We start from the raw sequence: 22,589 nt of genomic DNA, 5'->3' as shown, positions 1-22,589 counted from the left end.
TTCCAAGGTAGATTGTGTGGGAGTGAGATGGGGGGAAGCATATCCATGTTACATAAGCTTCAGTGCACAATGCTTCACCTACACTATGGGCTTCAGCACACAGTGCAAATATTTGTTTCCCCACATCACTTTTATTTAGCACTGTTTGCAACAATAGTTAGTAAGAATTACAATGACCTAAGCAGAAGCAACAATAGACATTCCTACAGAACACACCTAATAGGATATTAAATGGGTAATCATATAAATATTAGGCAAATGTGGATGATATAAAGCATCCCTGTAACGTATAGGTCAATTTGGGGGTTAAGTGTTTCCTGCTTTGTTCATAAGAAACCTAGAACAACTAGTGAGCAATTTAACACTATCATTGTTTGTTTGGAAGCAGTTTTCTATGCTTAATCTGTTCAGTATATAGCAAACTTTGTAGAAAGGGCAATTCAAATAAAGGTTGAGATTTGTTGTCTAGTCAGATCCAGCCTTCCAATATCTGAATAAAACGAGAATCCCATTACCAGCGTTCCAAGACCTTCCTGCAAACACATTCTGCAGCCAACCTGGTAAATTGGGGCACATATATTCTTGTTAAAGGGTTTATAGTCCATGAAATAATTCCATACATCTTACCTTTAACCTGCAGTGTAAGTGTAAGGTACAGTGCAAGGCTATGTAGAAAGCTCCTCAATCTGCTTGCTGCATTTAAGTCTGAATTTTATGTTATTTAGTATCTTGGAGCTCCAGAGAGAAAATGATATTAAATTCTGGAGTAAGGAAGCACGAGAGCTAAATGCCTAGGCACTACAGCTTTTTGAATTTCTAGGTGTCAGTTATTGGGTAGTAACAAAATACAGACTGGAACATAGGCAGAAATTCTCACTCAAATAGGTTGGACCAGAACTATAGAAAGCCTTATACGCTATGAATTAAAGAAACATCAGGGTGGAAGCACTGTAAAAATGCACCCTTGGAAGTAATAGAAGTGTGTGTGTGTATATATGATGCCATAGTACAGTAGCTACTATTAGCACCTCAGTTATCCTGCATACCTGAAAGGAAGACAAGGTAGATAACCTGATTCTTAAGTCTTAATTCCTAACACTATAAATGTTGCACTCTTCTTCATTCCCTCTCACAAAATAAATACAGTTAATATATTTCAATATGAGATGCATTTTTGATGTACTGTATTTAGCCCGTTAATTTTGTTATAGAAAAATTACACTGTTGTCTTATAAAAAAAGGCTTATATTTCTATTTTATTCATAAGTTAAGATTCATTCAATTATGCTTTTTTTGTATTTATTTTACAGGTTGCACACAAGTGCTATTAAAAACATTAATTTGTGCTTTACATAAAATACCCCAAAACATTTTAGCAACAGTAACTAGGGAAGGGTACTAATTGCGTTATTCAGTAGTACTATTTATCTAGTAGTAGTATGCATCATTATTCACATTTGTTAAAATACTGGGAAGTAAATTCTTGCACTGATCAGATAGGGCAAATACCAATGCCAGTCTGTTAGCCAAGCCAAGATTCCATATTCTTTCCAGATTTGCGCAGTGGGATGGGGCAGAAGGACAACCACAACATTTGAGGTATGTATATATATATATATATATATATATATATATATATATATATATATATATATATATAAATAACTGTGTTACAGGTAAACAGACCCTCCCAACCTTTGCACATTATGTGGGTTTGTGTGGTGGGGTCCTATTGCCTTTAGAAAACAATTTCCTTGAATGGTAGAGTAAAAATACATGTTGTTTGCTTCAGGTTGTTCTTGTAATATAGACTTAATTGTATACACTAGATCCGTTTAGCTTGGCTTTGGTTTCTGAAACTGTATGGATGAGCCAAGAGAAACACCTAATTTGTGGAGACACCTGGAAGATTCCTGCTGCAAATGCAGTCTGCGGGGAGAAAAGTGAGTGTCCCATTGTAACACATGTTGGTTTATACAGTATCTTCAGTCATTATTTCCATATTTACAAGTAGTATCTTGATATCCAGAACTGTCTGAAACTGGCTGGGTTGATTATAATTTATCACGTTTTCCTCAATTTAGTAGCAGATGTGCTGAGCTAGAAAAGTAATGAAAATATTTACCAAGGATACAATAGTTTTCATTAAAATAAAAGGTAACATATAAAGTAAAGAGCACATTTATATACGGTCAGGTAGAACTATGTGTGCTTTTTAAGCCCATTTAAATGTACTCTTTTTTTATTGTAAGTGACAGGGTATACAATTTGTATGTACGATATTTATTTATCTGTTGATACCATTCTTACATCTTTCATTAAAATAATAATAATAATAATAATAATAATAATAATAATAATAATAATAATAATTAAGCCTATCTGCCACCAATATTATTTTGAGGAAACGTCCCAGACAACCAAACTATTTTGGCCCAACACTGGCCCAGTTCCGGCTGCCAAACTGGCCCAGGTTCCGGTGCCGGTATTGGCCCGGTGTCTTTTTGCACCTCGGGCCGATGTTGGCCCGTATGTATTGGCCCAAATGCGGCAAGCGGCTTAGAGCCATATGAAGCACATTTGGCCCACTCTCGGCCCTAATCTGGCATACGCATGGTACAACTGGCCCACTTACTGCCCAAATGCGGCAACCGGCTTGAAGCCATACGATACACATTTGGCCCGGTTTTGGAAAATTAACAATTATATTCCTAAAATTGCAGTCCTTCACTGGTAGCTGGGGTTCGAACTGGTCCACAGCTAACTTTTAAAAATACTGTTGCTTAAATGAATTAGCCCTAACCATATTATAGCTATTAAATGAAATTAAACTACTGCAAATGTAATAGTAGAGACTCACTTAAAGAGAAATGAACAACTTAAAAATAATATTAAGAAATAAAAGCAGATATATCCAACTTGATATGTCATAATAAACAGAAACCTAAAAAATAATTTAAAAAAAGATGCGCTGAGATTTTAAGAACACCACTACCTATGTTTTAAAGTCACCAACAATTATAGGTAGTCATTTTATTATGTGCTTTATTATACATCTTTAAAAATTTGAATAGCATTTACATAGTAAATGTCTCGATGTGGTGCCAGTTTCAGAGTCTCCCCTACTTTCAACTCCACCTCTGTTCTGGTCACCTTGTGGTTCCATTTGGTTGTTTCTACAAAAAAAAAAAAAAATTAATATAAATATATATATATATATAAATATATATATATATATATATATATATATAAATATATATATATATATATATATATATATATATATATATATATATATATATATATATATATATATATAAAATATACATTTATGTGAATTGGTATTATTTTGGCTTATGAAGTGTCCTGTCACTAAACATTACGCAAAACAATAAAATAATATGCACTCTATTGCCATGCTTCACATCTGTGAGACTTTGCAACCACTTTACTGGCTTTGCTATAATTTACCATTAAGCAATACAAAAAAATCCTTAAATTACCACAATTAAGACATTATCAGTCACCTTACAAAGGTTACAACAGCTTGAAGCCATTATGCCAAGGCCACCACTTGTGTAATCAATTTCCCTACAACTTGGTTTACACCACCCATCAGAGGCAGCTCGTAAGGGAAGGCAGAAGAGAATTTAAAGGGATTTCCATTTATTCTCCCCTGTAATCACCTCGTAACACGAGAGATAACAATTAAAACAACGCAGAAGCTGTGGAAATGCGTTAATCGCAAGATTACATTCCCGTCCCCTTGTTTTTCAATCTAACATTATTTCAGTACTATGATGGGTGAGAAGAAAAGCGTCTTCCAACAGTCTGAATCAGACAGCAACTCCACAGCACATTGTTACAGGTTCATTTATTTGCTATTTGTTTACATGTATTATTTTATTCTGTGGAATAAACAATTTTTGTCTCAATATTGAAATATGGAGATTCAGTTCCTACAGCCACAGAACAGCCATGCACAAATCAGCCCGGTTAGCATCAATCACGTTTAGGGGAAATGGTGACAGCCTTCCTTGTGATGAGTTAAGTTTCTGATTGTCACTGCTACTGAAACAACGTGTAGATTGGGAAAGCAGGGGATGTAGTCTTGCAATTAACACATTTCCACGGCGTCTGCAGTGGTTTAATTGTTATCTTTCCTGTTAAGATGTGTTTAAAGGGGAGAATAAATGGAATTCCCCTTAAAATCACTTCTGCCTCAGTTTACGTAACCCAGAGGTGTTTAGCATCAGATTTAGAATCATTGGTTACCTTTAGTGGAACCTCAGCTTTCCATTTCTGGCCTTCATGTTGTAGCGCGACATAATCTTGTTTGTAAACAGCTTGCGTATCATTTTCGGCACTGTTTCTCCCAGGTCAGTCCCTCCAATGGAACTCAGGTACAGGATCTAAGGAATAGTCCATATTAAAAGCTGATATAGTTACAAACTATTTAGATAATGGTAGCAGAAAATGCCATATATATATACAGTGCCTTGCAAAAGTATTCAGACCCCTGACCAATTCTCTCATATTAATGAATTACAAATGGTACATTGAAATTTCGTTATGTTTGATATTTTATTTCAAAACACTGAAACTCAAAATCAATTATTGTAAGGTGACATTGGTTTTATGTTGGGAAATATTTTTAAGAAAAATAAAAAACTGAAATATCTTGCTTGGCATAAGTATTCAACCTCCACACATTAATATTTGGTAGAGCCACTTTTCACTGCAATAACAGCAATAAAATAGCAATAAATAAGTCTTTTGGGGTAAGTATGTACCAGCTTTGCACACAGATTTTGGACCAATCCTCTGGCAGATTTGCTCCAGGTTGTTCAGTTTGGTTGGACGACGCTTGTGGACCGCAATTTTCAAATAGTGCCACAGATTCTCAATGGGATTGAGATCAGGACTTTGACTGGGCACTGTAGGACATTCACCTTTTTGTTCTTGAGCCACTCCAATGTTGCTTTGGCCTTGTGCTTGGGATCATGGTCCTGCTGAAAGGTGAATTTCCCCCCAAGCTTCAGTTTTTTAGTGGACTGAAGAAGGTTCTCTTGCAGTATTTCCCTGTATTTTGCTCCATCCATTCTTCCTTCAATTTTAACAAGATGCCCAGTCCCTGCTGATGAGACGCATCCCCACAGCATGATGCTGCCACCACCATACTTCACTGTAGGGATGGTGTGTCTTGAGGCATGGGCAGTGTTAGGTTTGCACCACACATAATGCTTTGAGTTTTGGCCAAAAAGCTCTATCTTGGTCTCATGTGACCACAAAACCTTTTCCCACATCGCAGCTGGGTCACTCATGCTTTCTGGCAAACTCCAGACGTGCTTTCAGATGGTACTTTTTGAGTAACGGCTTCTTTCTTGCCACCCTCCCATACAGGCCAGTGTTATGCAGAGCTCTTGATATGGTTGACTGGTGCACCATTACTCCACTCCCAGCCACTGAACTCTGTAGCTCCTTCACAGTGATTGTTGGCCTCTCTGTGGCTTCTCTCACAAGTCTCCTTCTTGTTTGAGCGCTGAGTTTTGAGGGACGGCCTTTTCTTGGCAGTGCCTGGGTGGTGTTATGCAGCTTCCACTTCCTGATCATTAATCCAACTGTGCTCACTGGGATATCCAAACATTTGGATATTATTTTGCATCCTTTCCCTAATCTATGCATTTGTATTACTTTGTCTCTAACTTCTGCAGAATGTTCTTTGGTCTTCATTTTCCTTCAGATTCACAGCCTGACCAATGATCCTTCAACAGTGGGGTTTTTATCCAGAAAATGTGACAGCAACTTTAATGGTTCACAGGTGGAGGCCAATGGTAAGGTAATTGTGTCATTGTTAGGGCAATTTCTTTCACCGGTGCAAACTGGGAGCTTCCACAGCACAGGGGTTGAATACTTATGCAAGCAAGATATTTCAGTTTTTTATTTTTCTTAAAAAATTTTCCCAACATAAAACCAATGTCACCTTACAATAATTGATTTTGAGTTTCAGTGTTTTAAAATAAAATATCAAACAGAACAAAATTTAAATGTACCATTTGTAATTCAGTAATATGAGAGAATTGGTCAGGGGTCTGAATACTTTTGCAAGGTACTGTATATATATATATGGCATTTTCTGCTACCATTATCTAAATAGTTTGTAACTACATCAGTTTTTAATGTGGACTATTCCTTAGATCCTGTACCTGAGTTCCATTGGAGGGACTGACCTGGGAGAAACAGTGCCGAAAATGATACGCAAGCTGTTTACAAACAAGATTATGTCGCGCTACAACATGAAGGCCAGAAATGGAAAGCTGAGGTTCCATTAAAGGTAACCAGTGATTCTAAATCTGATGCTAAACACCTCTGGGTTACGTAAACTGAGGCAGAAGTGATTTTAAGGGGAATTCCATTTATTCTCCCCTTTAAACACATCTTAACAGGAAAGATAACAATTAAACCACTGCAGACGCCGTAGAAATGTGTTAACTGAAAGACTTCATCCCCTGCTTTCCCAATCTACACGTTGTTTCAGTAGCAATGATGGTTCGGGGGAAAAAAAGTGTATTCTGACAATCAGAAACTTAACTCATCACAAGGAAGGCTGTCACCATTTCCCCTAAACGTGATTGATGCTAACCGGTCTGATTTGTGCACGGCTGTTCTGTGGCTGTAGGAACTGAATCTCCATATTTCAATATTGAGACAAAAATTGTTTATTCCACAGAATAAAATAATACATGTAAACAAATAGCAAATAAATGAACCTGTAACAATGTGCTGTGGAGTTGCTGTCTGATTCAGACTGTTGGAAGACGCTTTTCTTCTCACCCATCATAGTACTGAAATAATGTTAGATTGAAAAACAAGGGGACGGGAATGTAATCTTGCGATTAACGCATTTCCACAGCTTCTGCGTTGTTTTAATTGTTATCTCTCGTGTTACGAGGTGATTACAGGGGAGAATAAATGGAAATCCCTTTAAATTCTCTTCTGCCTTCCCTTACGAGCTGCCTCTGATGGGTGGTGTAAACCAAGTTGTAGGGAAATTGATTACACAAGTGGTGGCCTTGGCATAATGGCTTCAAGCTGTTGTAACCTTTGTAAGGTGACTGATAATGTCTTAATTGTGGTAATTTAAGGATTTTTTTGTATTGCTTAATGGTAAATTATAGCAAAGCCAGTAAAGTGGTTGCAAAGTCTCACAGATGTGAAGCATGGCAATAGAGTGCATATTATTTTATTGTTTTGCGTAATGTTTAGTGACAGGACACTTCATAAGCCAAAATAATACCAATTCACATAAATGTATTATATATATATATATTATTTTTTTTGTAGAAACAACCAAATGGAACCACAAGGTGACCAGGACAGAGGTGGAGTTGAAAGTAGGGGAGACTCTGAAACTGGCACCACATCGAGAGAAACAAAATCAGGTATGCAGCCATGACGCCTCCTTCACTTTCCTTCCATTTAGGTAACCAAGTAAGATATTATGCCATATTTGGTCAAATGGCCCATAATACATTATGGACTGGATTTAATAGGAACAAGCTGTTCTCTATCAACAAGTGGATATGTACATCATGTACATTGAGAACTAATATGTATCTATATATTACTAAACAACTTAAGTGACTACAATTAAACTTGAATTAAATACATACTGTTTTTCCTTTTAGGAAAGGCTGAACAAGTCCAAGGAAAGGGCAGAAGATGAGGTGGCCAGCGGACTAATGATGAATTGATTTAAAATTATATATATATACATATATAAAGATCATAAATAAAGAACATGTTGATGAAAATGAATAGTTGTTGCTTCTTTTATTTGCTCAAATTTATTGTTCACAAAGGTTCTCAGAAGGTTATTAAATAACGTTAGGAAGTAACGTTCTATGAACAAATAGAGAACTTTCCATATTAACGTTTTCTACGTTCTTGTAACATTCCGATAACATAAAATTGTTTGCTGGGTAGTTACGATTCTTTTTTTTACGTATATGGCTAAAAGTAAATAATTTAAAAATGTAAAATACAATGTGTTTAGTTAAGCATAAGTTACTATATAAATGCTATTCAAATTTTTAAAGATGTATAATAAAGCACATAATAAAATGACTACCTATAATTGTAAAATGACTTTAAAACATAGGTAGTGGTGTTCTTAAAACCTCAGCGCATCTTTTTTTAAATTACTTTTTAGGTTTCTGTTGTTTATTATGACATATCAAGTTGGGTATATCTGCTTTTATTTCTTAATATTATTTTTAAGTTGTTCATTTCTCTTTAAGTGAGTCTCTACTAGTACATTTGCAGTAGTTTAATTTCATTTAATAGCTATAATATGGTTAGGGCTAATTCATTTATGCAACAGTATTTTTAAAAGTTAGCTGTGGACCAGTTCGAACCCCAGCTACCAGTGAAGGACTGCAATTTTAGAAATATAATTGTTAATTTTCCAAAACCGGGCCAAATGTGTATCGTATGGCTTCAAGCCGGTTGCCGCATTTGGGCAGTAAGTGGGCCAGTTGTACCATGCGTATGCCAGATTAGGGCCGAGAGTGGGCCAAATGTGCTTCATATGGCTCTAAGCCGCTTGCCGCATTTGGGCCAATACATACGGGCCAACATCGGCCCGAGGTGCAAAAAGACACCGGGCCAATACCGGCACCCGAACCTGGGCCAGTTTGGCAGCCGGAACTGGGCCAGTGTTGGGCCAAAATAGTTTGGTTGTCTGGGGTTTTTGTTGTTGTGTATTGATAAGTTGTGTCAGGCAACACACTTTTTCATTACAGTATTATTTCCAAAACTCTGGTTTCTGACTTGTTCACAGCTACACCTAGCAATCCAGATAATTGAAAAAATACGAATTACATATTATATTTTTTATTTAATACGTATACTGTAAGCGGTATTTAGAGAATAGATCGCAGAAATGTTGGGACAGCTAATTAATTGCAGCCTGCCTTGGAATTGCCAAAAACGCGTGACCAGTAAATGCGGGTTTTCAGCAGTGTTGCCAACTGGGCGGTTTTTCATTCCGTTTTGCAGGAGAAAATTATGCTAGGTGGGTTGTCTATTTTTGGGAGGACGATACAATGGCTGGAAACGCATGTATTTTAATTTGTTTCTATCTTCATTTAACAAACACCCGAGCCGGTGTCGTAACCAATAGTGTATCCCCGTATGATAGTGTATTTTTGCTAACTGCGCATGCGCATAATTTTGAACCCTTGCGTAGAGCTGAACAACAGGGTAGGCAGTATTTTTCGGGAAAATGAATGGGATGATCTTTAGATATGTGCTGTTTTTGCATTTTTTTAAAATGTATATTCAGTTGAAAGGTTTTTTTTCTTTAAAAAAAAAACATAAAAACGGACTACCTCCAAATTTTTCAAAGAGACACCTCTCCACTCCTGTCGAGTTACACACACACACACACACACACACACTTAGGGCTTCTGGTTTTCGGTGCTTTCGTCCGACTTTTCGCCTCGCCTTTACGGATTAATTTCACACTTAACAAATTTCTCAGTTTTAATTCAGAAACCAAAACGCATTAAACAGTGGTTAGGCTCATTTTAAAAGGGGAGTAGTTGAACACGACGAAAACCAGAAGCCCTCAATATTATTAGGTACAAGTAGAGAAAGATGAATAAGGAGATGCATATTCAGAGCTATCAGAGTGTCTCTAAAAAAAAAAACCTATATATTGAATACCTCTACTTCTAAGACATTTATTATATGATAAAACTAATACAGTGCATAAATCACGATCATACCTCCGGTAGCACCATCCTACAGGAGGCAGTATCAGATAGTACTGCCTCGCATACAGTGCCTCCCTATTACTATACCTCCAGTAGCACGATCCTACAGGAGGCAGTATCAGATAGTACTGCCTCTCATACAGTGCCTCCCTATTACTATACCTCAGGTAGCACGATCCTACAGGAGGCAGTATCAGATAGTACTGCCTCTCATACAGTGCCTCCCTATTACTATACCTCCGGTAGCACGATCCTACAGGAGGCAGTATCAGATAGTACTGCCTCTCATACAGTGCCTCCCTATTACTATACCTCCGGTAGCACGATCCTACATCAGTCTTGCGATTAGGCGGCGCCGACATGTGTGCAGCAAATCCCAGGACTTCACATCAGTGACAGTAGCATCATCACGTGAGTCTGACTTAATGAACCCGGAACCAGAAAGGAGACTGTAGTAAATATTGAAACAACAGTGTGACTTTACTTGCGACATCTTTAAGGATACTAAACAAGTTTATTTGCATAGAGATGAATTGAATTGCCGTCACAAAAAAAAAGAAAAACTGTTTTGTGGGGTTTTTTTTGTTGTTGTTGTTTATAAATTCGTAGTTCTAGATCTTGGAAAAAAAGTCCTAGCCCTTGCTTTGGTACCGAAGAGTAAAAAAGAAGCAGCAACGGGTGAACTATGCACTACTTCTTCGTCTCTGTTTTTGTCGTGGTCGCTTCCTTTGGTCTTTTGAGCTGTTTGTGCGCCGGCGAGCAAGATCGGCCTGCTCCCGAGACCCCAGACTGGAGAATGACTTTGAAAACCATCAGGAACGGCATCCACAAGATAGACACCTACCTGAACGCTGCATTAGATTTATTTGGAGGAGAAGATGGGTTGTGTCATTATAAATGCAGCGACGGTAGGAACATAGGTTTTAATTATTTAATTGCTTAGTTCAATAACGTAGCTCTGTTTGAATCGTACTCTTAGAAGGGAAAGGTATTCAACAAAGTAACCCGCTGAAAAAAAGTCACATTTTCACAGTACTTACGTATTTATGTGTGCAATATGTGTTTAAATGACCTTACTGAAAAATTAACAAATATCCCACCAGTCATTACGCTTTGCTAGAAAAATTGGTTACATTTGGGGTACCACTGCACCTGTGGGATGGCTTGTTAATTAAAATCTTATAGGAGATATTAACCCAAACAGAGTAATAAAGAAATGTGTTACACAAGGTTCTGGTGAACCGAGAGGGATATTTGCTGCAGAACGCAGACTAGTACAGGCAGCGTACACAGGATGGTGCTGCGTGCGCAATTGTTGTTACTGAGTTAAGTTCTTATCAGAGCATTTTTATATAGCCCATCTAACGTAAATAATTATAATAAAAATGATGACTGGATTAGTACATAATTAGGCCATCTCAGTGCATGATTGTGTGCTAATGTCACCTGCATTCAAAAAGCTCTATATTAACATGCCCCCTGTAGCAACTACCCCTTAATAAAGTGACAGAACGGTTAAAAAAGAAAATACAAATTACAGGTCATTTACTCAGTCAACTAGCTAAACATACAAAGACCAACCCCAGTCCTGAAACCCTAACCCTAACCCAATACCTAACACTAAACCTAAATTACAAGCTGCGCACGCAGCACTACCCTGTGTGAGCTCCCTGCCAGAGCTGTGCAAGCCTTCGTTCTGCAGCGATATACTCTTGGGTGAGCCTGTGACCATGCAGGGATAAGAGATGAGAATTGAGACAAATATTTACTTTCTTCTTACAGGGCACCCAGCAGGTATATACAATCCCAGTCAATGTTTTCAGCAAATACAGTAGATGCATTTAGGAGCAGACACAAACTGTACAGTAAAGGGATTTTTAATGCACCTATTTTTTTTCTTGCACCTTAACCAGCTCCTCAACCAGCACCAAATCTGCTAAACCATCCAGACTAGCTGAAAACCTGAAAACCATCAACTCTGACCAGCATACACCAGTGCTGGCCATTGCTTGAATTAACATTAGGGCTGAGTGGGGTTAATCGCTCTGGGACAATATTTCCCAGATAGTAAAATGACTGACTGCCCTCCATTCTGCCAACATGTTTTTCTTTTGTGCAGTTTGAATTTTAACATCCAACTCGTGCGTCCTTTGCATTGGACACTCATTAAGTAACCTCTGCCAGCCTGTGATCCTGCTGTAACAATCCTACTAAAGAGTGTAATTGGAGTGTGTGACAGGGGTGGCAGAGTGGTGACGTCAGGCCAGATGCAGGAAGAAAACAAACAAACGCAAAAGACACTGTGGCGCCATTTATTTTTTTAAAGAACAAAAATAAATAAAATATTCAAACCAAAACACTGCTCACAGAGCGAAAATAAAAGTAAAAACAAAATAAAATCACAAACACCAAAACACAAAAGCCAATACAGGTCAGGCTGGGCAAACGCTGTCACTGATCCTGTATAATGTGTTACTTTTCTTGCTCTCCCGTGCTCTTCTCTGTACACCCACCCCACACTGAGAGCACTGCAGGTTTATATACTGTTTAACTAGCTAGTGATTATTATATTACCCCTCGGCCACAATCTGCACGAGGTTATTAATTATGTGTGACTGCCGACTAGTTTAACAGCGCACTAGCCGACAGCCACACATTACCACAAAGCAGAGGACGAGCTGCCAACCTCACCTCTGCCATAACACATTTAAACAATAACAAAACCTACGGCTTTGACGTCATATTTATAAATACATAATAATAATAATAATAATAAACAAATACAAAATAATACACCTGTACAGGAGCGGAGGGGTAAGAGTGTAATTGGAGTGTTAAAGAGTGTAATTGGAGTGTTAAAGAGTGTAATCACAGTGTTAAAGAGTGTAATCGCAGTGAGTGTAATTGGAGTGTTAGAGTGTTATTGCTGATCTGTATTTTCTTCCAGTGCAGGGTTCAAGCCTGGACCTCGGTATAACTTCAAACCACCCCCACCTAATGGATGCGGATCGCCTCTGTTTGGAGTTCAAGTAAAGTATACTTTTTTTTTCAGGCTGCTGTTGAAAGATATCATATTGTACATCACAGTCTAGTCTTAAATGTGTAGTAAATGTAATTTATATAATTTACATTATTGGTCCTGAGTGGTAGAAAATACACTGAGGAATACAGGCTGTTGGATGGAATGATTCAAATTAGTTTCTTTTGTCCAGTAACTTTCAAGTTAAGTTTTCAGATCCTGCGCAAACAAGTTAAAGATTAAATGAAGTATATATAAATATTGCAGGTTCAGGCAATACTTATGTATACCTAAGAAGGGTTTATGTGGGTTTGGTTAAGATAATTGGCAGAATTAATTTATTTGTTATTTGCTTATTTTAACTATTTAAAATATGATATGGCAAATATTGCTTATAGAAATATTGTTCATAAAAGATTTATACATTTCAAGGTGTCTGTGTTAGTGTTATATATATATATATATATATATATATATATATATATATATATATATATATATATATATATATATATATACAGTGCCTTGCGAAAGTATTCGGCCCCCTTGAACTTTGCGACCTTTTGCCACATTTCAGGCTTCAAACATAAAGATATGAAACTGTAATTTTTTGTGAAGAATCAGCAACAAGTGGGAAACAATCATGAAGTGGAACGAAATTTATTGGATATTTCAAACTTTTTTAACAAATAAAAAACTGAAAAATTGGGCGTGCAAAATTATTCAGCCCCCTTAAGTTAATACTTTGTAGCGCCACCTTTTGCTGCGATTACAGCTGTAAGTCGCTTGGGGTATGTCTCTATCAGTTTTGCACATCGAGAGACTGACATTTTTGCCCATTCCTCCTTGCAAAACAGCTCGAGCTCAGTGAGGTTGGATGGAGAGCATTTGTGAACAGCAGTTTTCAGTTCTTTCCACAGATTCTCGATTGGATTCAGGTCTGGACTTTGACTTGGCCATTCTAACACCTGGATATGTTTATTTGTGAACCATTCCATTGTAGATTTTGCTTTATGTTTTGGATCATTGTCTTGTTGGAAGACAAATCTCCGTCCCAGTCTCAGGTCTTTTGCAGACTCCATCAGGTTTTCTTCCAGAATGGTCCTGTATTTGGCTCCATCCATCTTCCCATCAATTTTAACCATCTTCCCTGTCCCTGCTGAAGAAAAGCAGGCCCAAACCATGATGCTGCCACCACCATGTTTGACAGTGGGGATGGTGTGTTCAGGGTGATGAGCTGTGTTGCTTTTACGCCAAACATAACGTTTTGCATTGTTGCCAAAAAGTTCGATTTTGGTTTCATCTGACCAGAGCACCTTCTTCCACATGTTTGGTGTGTCTCCCAGGTGGCTTGTGGCAAACTGTAAACGACACTTTTTATGGATATCTTTAAGAAATGGCTTTCTTCTTGCCACTCTTCCATAAAGGCCAGATTTGTGCAGTATACGACTGATTGTTGTCCTATGGACAGAGTCTCCCACCTCAGCTGTAGATCTCTGCAGTTCATCCAGAGTGATCATGGGCCTCTTGGCTGCATCTCTGATCAGTCTTCTCCTTGTATGAGCTGAAAGTTTAGAGGGACGGCCAGGTCTTGGTAGATTTGCAGTGGTCTGATACTCCTTCCATTTCAATATTATCGCTTGCACAGTGCTCCTTGGGATGTTTAAAGCTTGGGAAATCTTTTTGTATCCAAATCCAGCTTTAAACTTCTCCACAACAGTATCTCGGACCTGCCTGGTGTGTTCATTGTTCTTCATGATGCTCTCTGCGCTTTAAACGGACCTCTGAGACTATCACAGTGCAGGTGCATTTATACGGATAAATGCACCTGCACTTTGGATTCTATTTATCATCATTAGTCATTTAGGTCAACATTGGATCATTCAGAGATCCTCACTGAACTTCTGGAGAGAGTTTGCTGCACTGAAAGTAAAGGGGCTGAATAATTTTGCACGCCCAATTTTTCAGTTTTTTATTTGTTAAAAAAGTTTGAAATATCCAATAAATTTAGTTCCACTTCATGATTGTGTCCCACTTGTTGTTGATTCTTCACAAAAAATTACAGTTTCATATCTTTATGTTTGAAGCCTGAAATGTGGCAAAAGGTCGCAAAGTTCAAGGGGGCCGAATACTTTCGCAAGGCACTGTATATATATATATATATATATATATATATATATATATATATATATATATATATATATATATATATATATATATAATAAATTAGACTAATAAATGCACTCGAAATTGGCACCAAATTGGGACACTTTGACTGGGCATCGTTTATTACATCCAAAAAGTCCCCAATTTGTACATTTTTGTTATAGTAATATTTTAAACTAACAATTTATAATCATGTTAAGCATGTCAAGGATCTTTATTTGTAAGTGTGATGGTTGTAATAATAAAAGCCCGATCAGTAACTTTGTGTTAATAGCTTTGCACACACGCAATATTAATGTTACGGTAACTATTAATGGAACTAATTACTGCTATAATCTCTTAACTATAGTCTTTGTTCGCTTTTTTTCTGTCAAATTGTGGTCACTACACAATACCTAATAAGTAAATCGGCTTCATATTTGATGCATAATATTCTTCCATTAATCTGTAGGTCAAATTTGATTGTGGGTATTGTACAAGGAAAACATTTCTTTTTTACAACAGTTGTTTTACAAAGCTACAGTTAAAGCTTCATATCACAGACACAATTTGATCTAGTGACTTCATATGTTCAAGGTTGACATTTGCATTGACCTCTGACCCAACGTGGCTGCTATATTGAGCTCATTGTATCTTTTCAGGTATGATAAAGACAGCACCCTTTGAGATCCTCTTTTTGGGTATGGGGTTTAGGGTTATGATCTTATCAGTAAAGTTCCATTCTAGCTGTGAAAGCTTTTTCACTGCCACGTTGTTTTAGTATCAGTGGTACAAATCACATGCTTTGAGACACAATAGTGTCTTCACATTTGTATCACAACTGTACTCTATTATTCTTGTCCACCTTTAATTACTTGAACCTCCAATCAAACCACTAAAGATACTTGATACTTCTTTCACAAATACTAATTTATTTTCACACATATCCACTTGACTTCATGTTTATAAGCCATTTTATCAGATATGCCATTCCATGTATATTATGCCTATGTTTTGTTCATTTTCTTAATTGTTTTTAAGCTGAACCTGTTTGCATTTGTGATAAGAAGTAAGTTATTTTATGTTCTCAGTTTGACATTGGCATCCCCTCCATGACCAAGTGTTGCAATCAACATGACCGTTGTTATGACACTTGTGGGAGTAAAAAGCACGACTGTGACGAGGAGTTTCAGTTCTGCCTTTCAAAGATCTGCAGAGGTGTGCAGAAAACATTAGGGTTATCCCAAAATGTACAAGGTAAGCATCCTCTTTAACTTTCTGTGGAAGAACTCAAAAGCCTTTCATTATTGATGTGCACTCTGTTACAAAAGTACACATTATTATTAATTTTTTCTTAGCAGATGCCCTTATCCAGGGCGACTTACCGTCGTAAACAAAAAATACATTTCATGAATCACAGTACAATTTCAAGAATCACAGTACATTAGCACACACCTCTCCTACAGAAAGCCCAAATATAAAATCCCAGCAGTTTGACCAATTTACTTCCTGTGAATACTGTGAAATACAGTATAGAATTTATTCTGCAAACAGATTACTGTAAAAGCCTTATAGTAATCTACAATCGTTATCCGTTGATTTAAGGTACAAGTTATTGATGTTTCATGTTTCTCAGATCTGCTGTGTATTCTGATATACATTTCTACATACTTTGACACTAAACTTGACATGTTGTTAGAAAGGTCTTTTTTTAAGGAGCTATTGTGATCCTGTTCTGAGAATTTCACTTCAGCATTCATTGTTCTCTTTTTTGTTTAGTTTTTTCCAACGTCAATTTGCATGCCACTTCCATATCATTTCAGGGAGGGAGGAATGTGTTTGTTCATGATGATAGCAGACAACAAACAGCACTGACAGGCAGTTACAGGAGAAAGGGCCATGTCATTCTGCATAGTATTATAAAAGACATAAAAAAGACATTGACGTTAGTATGTTACTTTTAGGGTAAAAATCAGCTAACCAGACTGCTTACACACACCACTGGTTACTTGGTGTTGTACTATATGTACTGGACTTGAGCAAAAAGGCAAGGATTAGTAACACCTAATGGATAAGACTACAGCTTGAGAGAAAACAGATATCATGCTCAGTTGAACTATAGTATATGAAACTAAGGGGAATACCTTTTGGTGCCACTGTTGGCTTCTAGTGTGAAGCTTCTAATTAAGCATGTCGGCCTTTTTTTCAGCATGCGAGTCAGCTGTGGGGCTGCTTTTTGATGCTGTCATGCACTTAGGATGTAAACCATACCTTGACAGTCAGCGATCCTCCTGCATGTGTCGGTATGAGGAGAAGGTTGACCTTTGAGATGAAGCAAAACAGCATTAGCCAAGTTATGCGAACTGTTGACATTGTGCAGGAACTTGTCTTTTGAAGGAATCTGAATGTATGTTTGAATGCTGCTACTACCAACTCAAGTACTTGAATTCAGGAGTACTTTCTTCAAAGAACCACATTTGTTTTAATTAGTAATTCATTAAATACATGTATGATGTTCTGATCTATTGTACATTTTAGCTTGATCTTACAGGTTTAATTCTTTTGTTTTGTGTTTTTGTTTTAAGAATAAAATATTTTGGTTTATATTATTTTGGTTATTTTTTCGGTAGTCCCTTTATCTTTTATTTTTTGTCACTGAGCATATCATCAGATGGAGATCGTTGTATGCATTACATTATTTATTTATTTTTTTTACTAATTCTCCTGTTATGCAGACTCTTCAGCTCTTCACTTAATATGTTTCAGCATAAGTAGATTTTTCAAATACAACGCTATTGATAGCTGTAGGTCACATGGTCTTATGGTAGTGTGACTCTGACCTACAGAAGATGAAGTGATTAGGTACCAGGAACCAACAGTAAACTTTAATACATTTTCATATCTGCTTTAAAGTAAAATAAACATACAAAGAACCATTAGATGCTCCGCAAAAGAAAGGCGGCAATAATGATAATAGTGTTAATGCACTGAGTGGAGCATTGTCTGTTACTCTTTTAATCTAACATAAATTTGCAGGAAATGGGTCTGTTTATACCAGAATCTAATTTAATTGCTTCATGCCAAAATGACCAAAAAAGAACCATTAAGTACAGCATAAAAATAAATGAAGTAATTAATTAATTTTTTTAATAATTTTTTTGTCCGTTATCTTCCAAGTTGTCTGTGCTACAAAATATGTCTAGCAAAAGGCAAATTAGAATCTCTAGTCGAAATTCGTGTTCAGCCTGGCAATAGGTAAGTAAAAATGTATGTCTACTCTGCCTGGTCTTAATGAAATTCTGGATATAATTATTTCTTCTATGTCCTTTAAAATGATACTGTCCACAGTAAAATGCTTTATGATCTCTTGCAACTGGTTTATGGCTTCAACCCAGTAAGGGAAGGTAACATCTTTGTGTTATGTTGTAAATCAGTTTTACTGTTTGTTTTATTATAAAACATTTATTGAGGGTTTATAGTTCACAATTGTCTGAATGGAAGGGGTGTTCAGGTGTAGGCACTATGAAAGTACACAGCACAATACTGAAAGTACAGCATTGATCTGTAGTTATGAATTATAAACTAAAATTGTAGCTTGACTTTAAATGATCTTGCAAAACAATAGTTAAACAGTCAAACGTATCATGAACCCAGTATCATTATACCCTGGCACATTATAAAAGCTGAACTGCACAGGCAGCTGACGGCATTAGGGTAAAGTAACATAATGTACACGTAATAATTATGTTTTTGTTTATCAGGGGTGGAGTCAACCAAATACATACTTGCCTCATCCTAGATAACATTTTGTGATGTACATATAATACCCATCCATTACAATAACAATATACCATAGCATGACAGTGTGTGTGTCGTTGTGGGTCTTCAACCAACCAGAGAAGTGCCGATATCCCACAGTGACATACATGTTGTGTTATATCTTGTGATTATACAATGGTTACGAGGTTTTAAATTATAAACAGCTAACAAAAATAGGTTTCAGGAGAACCATGGCGATGTCCTGAGATATTGCCTTGTCTATGACATCACAAAGCATGTTAAAATGAACAGGAGGATGACCCTTGCTATTATACATAATAATGTGTAATGTCTACAGGGTGCTAAGTTGATCTAGACAAACTCATTTCACGTGTGACCTAAACTTGATTTGAAGCCAGGCTTCTAGAAGTGAAAGGCCAGCCAACAAGTCCACTACGCCAGGGGAAGTCGATTTTGGCACACCCAATTAATAAATTGAACCGTTCTGAGCAGATCCTAAAGCGCTTAATCTTTTTATTCCATCTGACAAACCTGTAATAGAACGGCACTCCAATACCAGAGTTGCCTGGGCCTGTACTGACACCTAGCTGAAGTGATAAGGTTACAGATCTTATAAACTGAATTACTTGTGTCAATATTTTCAGTCAAGATATCGGAGATTGGACATTGGAACCTTTTCCAGTAAAATAAGGTGTGTGTTTTGTGTTGTCCCTGCATTTGAAATCATTGATAAAGAGTTTCACAAGTGAAGGGAAATAGGTAATCACACTTGTAAGGGCAGGGTTCAGTGCATACTGGTTTTTATAATCCTCCCCAATAAAAGGTTCCAAACTGAAGTACCTTCAATGTATACCTCCTTCTAAGCCCTTCAAATCAAACAGCAGATTGCCTATGTGATATATGAAGATATTTGGAGTGTAAAAATGTACTACAGTCTTCAATTAGTGTAACCACTGTTGTTTTAATGGAGAAAAGGCCCTGTTCGTGGTATAAATAAACCAAATCAACCATTCATAATGTCTATGTATTGCAACAACATTAAAAAACACAAAACACTTCCCAAAGACACCAGGGCACTGCCTGTGCTTCAAAGCAGACAGGATACCAACTGCATAAGTGGGGAAACAGCTGTTCACAAAGCTGTAAAGGTAAACTTGTTGAAACAGCTCTGAATGTGTAACACGGGCTCATACAGTATTCACAAAGCTGTAAAGGTAAACATGTTGAAACAGCGTTGTATGTGTAACACAGGCTGATACAGTATTCACAAAGCTGTAAAGGTAAACATGTTGAAACAGCTTTGTATGTGTTAATGCAGGAGTTATTTAAAGAATGTTTTTTCAAAGCCAGTTTTAATTAGTTAAAGCTATTGTGATATCTTTGAGCTACCGGCCTCTGGAGGACACAGGCCGCTGTCTGCTTGGGCCCACCAGGCTACTGGCCAATAGGGGCCACGTATGTGACACTCCCTCTGGACTGTCCAGCGAAGACCACTGTCTTCGCACAGCCAGGATGCAGACATGCGCTCCCCTGACTATATCATCCTGAGCTGTACTACCTTTGCTATGTTTTTGCCATGTTATACAGTACCACAGTACATGTTATAACACAAGGAACAGGGGCTTGACTCATTAAGGCTGAACATGCTGGTATTTGTATGTGACTTAATGCACATTCTGTCAAAGGAATATGACTTTGAAAGTGAAAGTTCTACACTGCTATCAGGTGAATCTGCAATAAATGATTACCAACGCTTTGCTAGAAATGACTCATTCTGATAAGATTTATTTAGCTGAGAAAGTCAAACAGACTGGAAAAGAATGGGCTGCAAAGACAAGTCTTGTAATATAGTGCTATAGAGTTACAAAGAAATTGTTTTTTTAACTGAGAGTCCTCTGTTTTATCTCTTGCTCTGGTTACACAATTATTACAGGTGTTTTACTTGTGGTGTATTTTCTTAAATCTTTTGTCACTTGAAAACCTCCACTCACACTTTCAATATCAAAACTTTGTAAAAATACAATAAGCATATTCACAGTTGAAAATACTAAACAACAGTATATCCACCATAATATAAAAAAAACTATGAGGGTTTCACAAAAGGCAACTAAAAACATTTCCTAGCACAGTACTTCTAAATTGCATTTGTTCTTTAGAACCAAAGTTATTTCCTCAGCATGGCTCACCAGACTGCATTCCTCTGCATGGGCAGGGTAGTTAGTGACTACTTGATTAGTCTTCATTATTTTCTTGAATGAATTTAAAAGGAAGAATAGTAGTCCTAAGGCTATGCTAGACTTAACCCATTTCACCCAGTACAAATATATTTCAAAATAGATCAGCATTAAAACTTTACAAACAATAGGACTCCAGACTCCTTTTTCACACTCTATAAATGGCAGTTAGTAGTTTCCTTTGGCTGTACTATTTTTCCACAAGTACTGTCATTGTACTGTATTATAATGGATTGGTATCTCAGCCCATAGAATTCAATGGAAAAGTAAGGTCTGGATGGTCCCGACTCATCTCATCTGAGTTTGCACAGATTCTGCAATCAGTTGTGCTCAGTTTTGGTTTGACGTCACAAGTGAGTTTTTCCCAACTGGGTGTCGCACACTGCTAAGACTGAATTACTGACCACAACTAGATACTGGTGATTACTATGTATGCAAATTTAAATAATACTGCCCTGTACACATTTTTGTATTAACTTAGCTCAACATAGCGACCCTCATATTATGCATGGCATCGTATGCTGATTAGACGGCAGAGACATTAAAACCTGAGGAAGTCATTTCTCTTTTTCCACCAAACCTGTGAGGGCGACCGATGCAACCTCATGGTTGGTGGTTGTCTTCTCTTTCAGGGAACCATGGTTACGGTAGGTAATCTAAAGTTCCCTTTCAATTCGAAGATGACCACCAACGTGACTATGGGATTAGTATACCAGAGCCGTTACGAGGGAGAAGGAACAACAGCATATGAGGGACGCATCAGAACCACATAACCCAAGGGTTAGCGGTGTGAGCTTACACCCTCAAGAGCCCTTGTGCCTAATGAAGGTAGGGTAGGATCTACCACATTAAGGTGGTAGAACCTGGAGAAAGTATGCGGTGTAGCCCAGCTAGCCGCGGTACAAATATCGGACAGCGAGGCCACTCTGAAGAGGGCCCAAGATGTAGCTAACCCCCTCGTAGAATGTACAGCTACCCTCCGAAGCTGGATCCCCTAGGGCTGGCCTTGTAAGAGCTGGCATAGAGTTGAGAACCATGGTCTCCTGGGCTATCGAGGGGTCACTAGGAGAACTGTCGCTTTCTCTAACCGGACCTTCTCCAAGAAGGCCGGGAGCAATGGTATTGGCGGGAATGCATAGAGGAGCGTTCTGGGCCATTTGTGCGGAGATGGGAGGATATCCTTCACCATCTCAGGGCCGCTGTCGAGCTTTGGGTGTAAATGGAACGCATTGAGCCACGCTTTGAGCGGGCGCATGCGTAGCAGATCCTGCTCCATGGCTGTTTTTGGAACCGTACAGTTTTTGGAACAGTTTTTGGAACCGTACTAAGGGGACCTTCGATCCCTGTTGAACAGGGAGAGACAACCCTGAATAGCTGCTACTCTGTTGTCTGACAGGTATGCGTGCATCGTACTGGAGTCCCAAGTACGTCGTTGCACTGCACTGTTCAAAGCCGACTCCTTGCATTGCTGATGGTGCCTCACCATTGCCGTGTGAGTCACTGCTCCCTCCCATGACTGAGCACAGATTAGCCATTTGTCTAGATAGTTTAGTACTCTGATCCGCTGCAACGCAAGGGGGCCAGGATAGCGTCTACACATTTTAAAAACATACGTGGGGCCAGGGACAGGCC

General features: G+C 37.8%; 1 protein-coding gene and 1 long non-coding RNA gene across 3 annotated transcripts; both read left to right on the top strand.

Annotated features, from left to right (window-relative positions):
* Positions 1-6,225: 6,225 nt before the first annotated feature.
* On the top strand, positions 6,226-7,818 carry LOC131705245 (uncharacterized). 2 transcript variants are annotated; one of them, XR_009310259.1, is made up of 3 exons: positions 6,226-6,334; positions 7,345-7,442; positions 7,689-7,818. It is a non-coding gene; the product is annotated as an uncharacterized LOC131705245 (long non-coding RNA). The 2 variants fall into 2 exon arrangements; XR_009310260.1 differs by having other exon boundaries at positions 7,345-7,483.
* A 2,299-nt stretch (positions 7,819-10,117) lies between these two features.
* pla2g12a (phospholipase A2, group XIIA) lies at positions 10,118-17,552 on the top strand. The gene is made up of 4 exons (XM_034015584.3): positions 10,118-10,687; positions 12,732-12,808; positions 16,035-16,200; positions 17,153-17,552. Exons 1-4 carry the CDS (start codon positions 10,465-10,467, stop codon positions 17,269-17,271), a joined length of 585 nt encoding a protein of 194 aa, XP_033871475.1. The 5' UTR covers positions 10,118-10,464; the 3' UTR covers positions 17,272-17,552.
* Positions 17,553-22,589: the final 5,037 nt, after the last annotated feature.

The sequence above is a fragment of the Acipenser ruthenus genome, chromosome 2 (genome assembly GCF_902713425.1).
Source record: "Acipenser ruthenus chromosome 2, fAciRut3.2 maternal haplotype, whole genome shotgun sequence".
NCBI lineage: Eukaryota > Metazoa > Chordata > Actinopteri > Acipenseriformes > Acipenseridae > Acipenser > Acipenser ruthenus.
The sequence above is the reverse complement of the archived record's forward strand: the minus strand, read 5'-3'. Positions and strand labels throughout refer to the sequence as shown.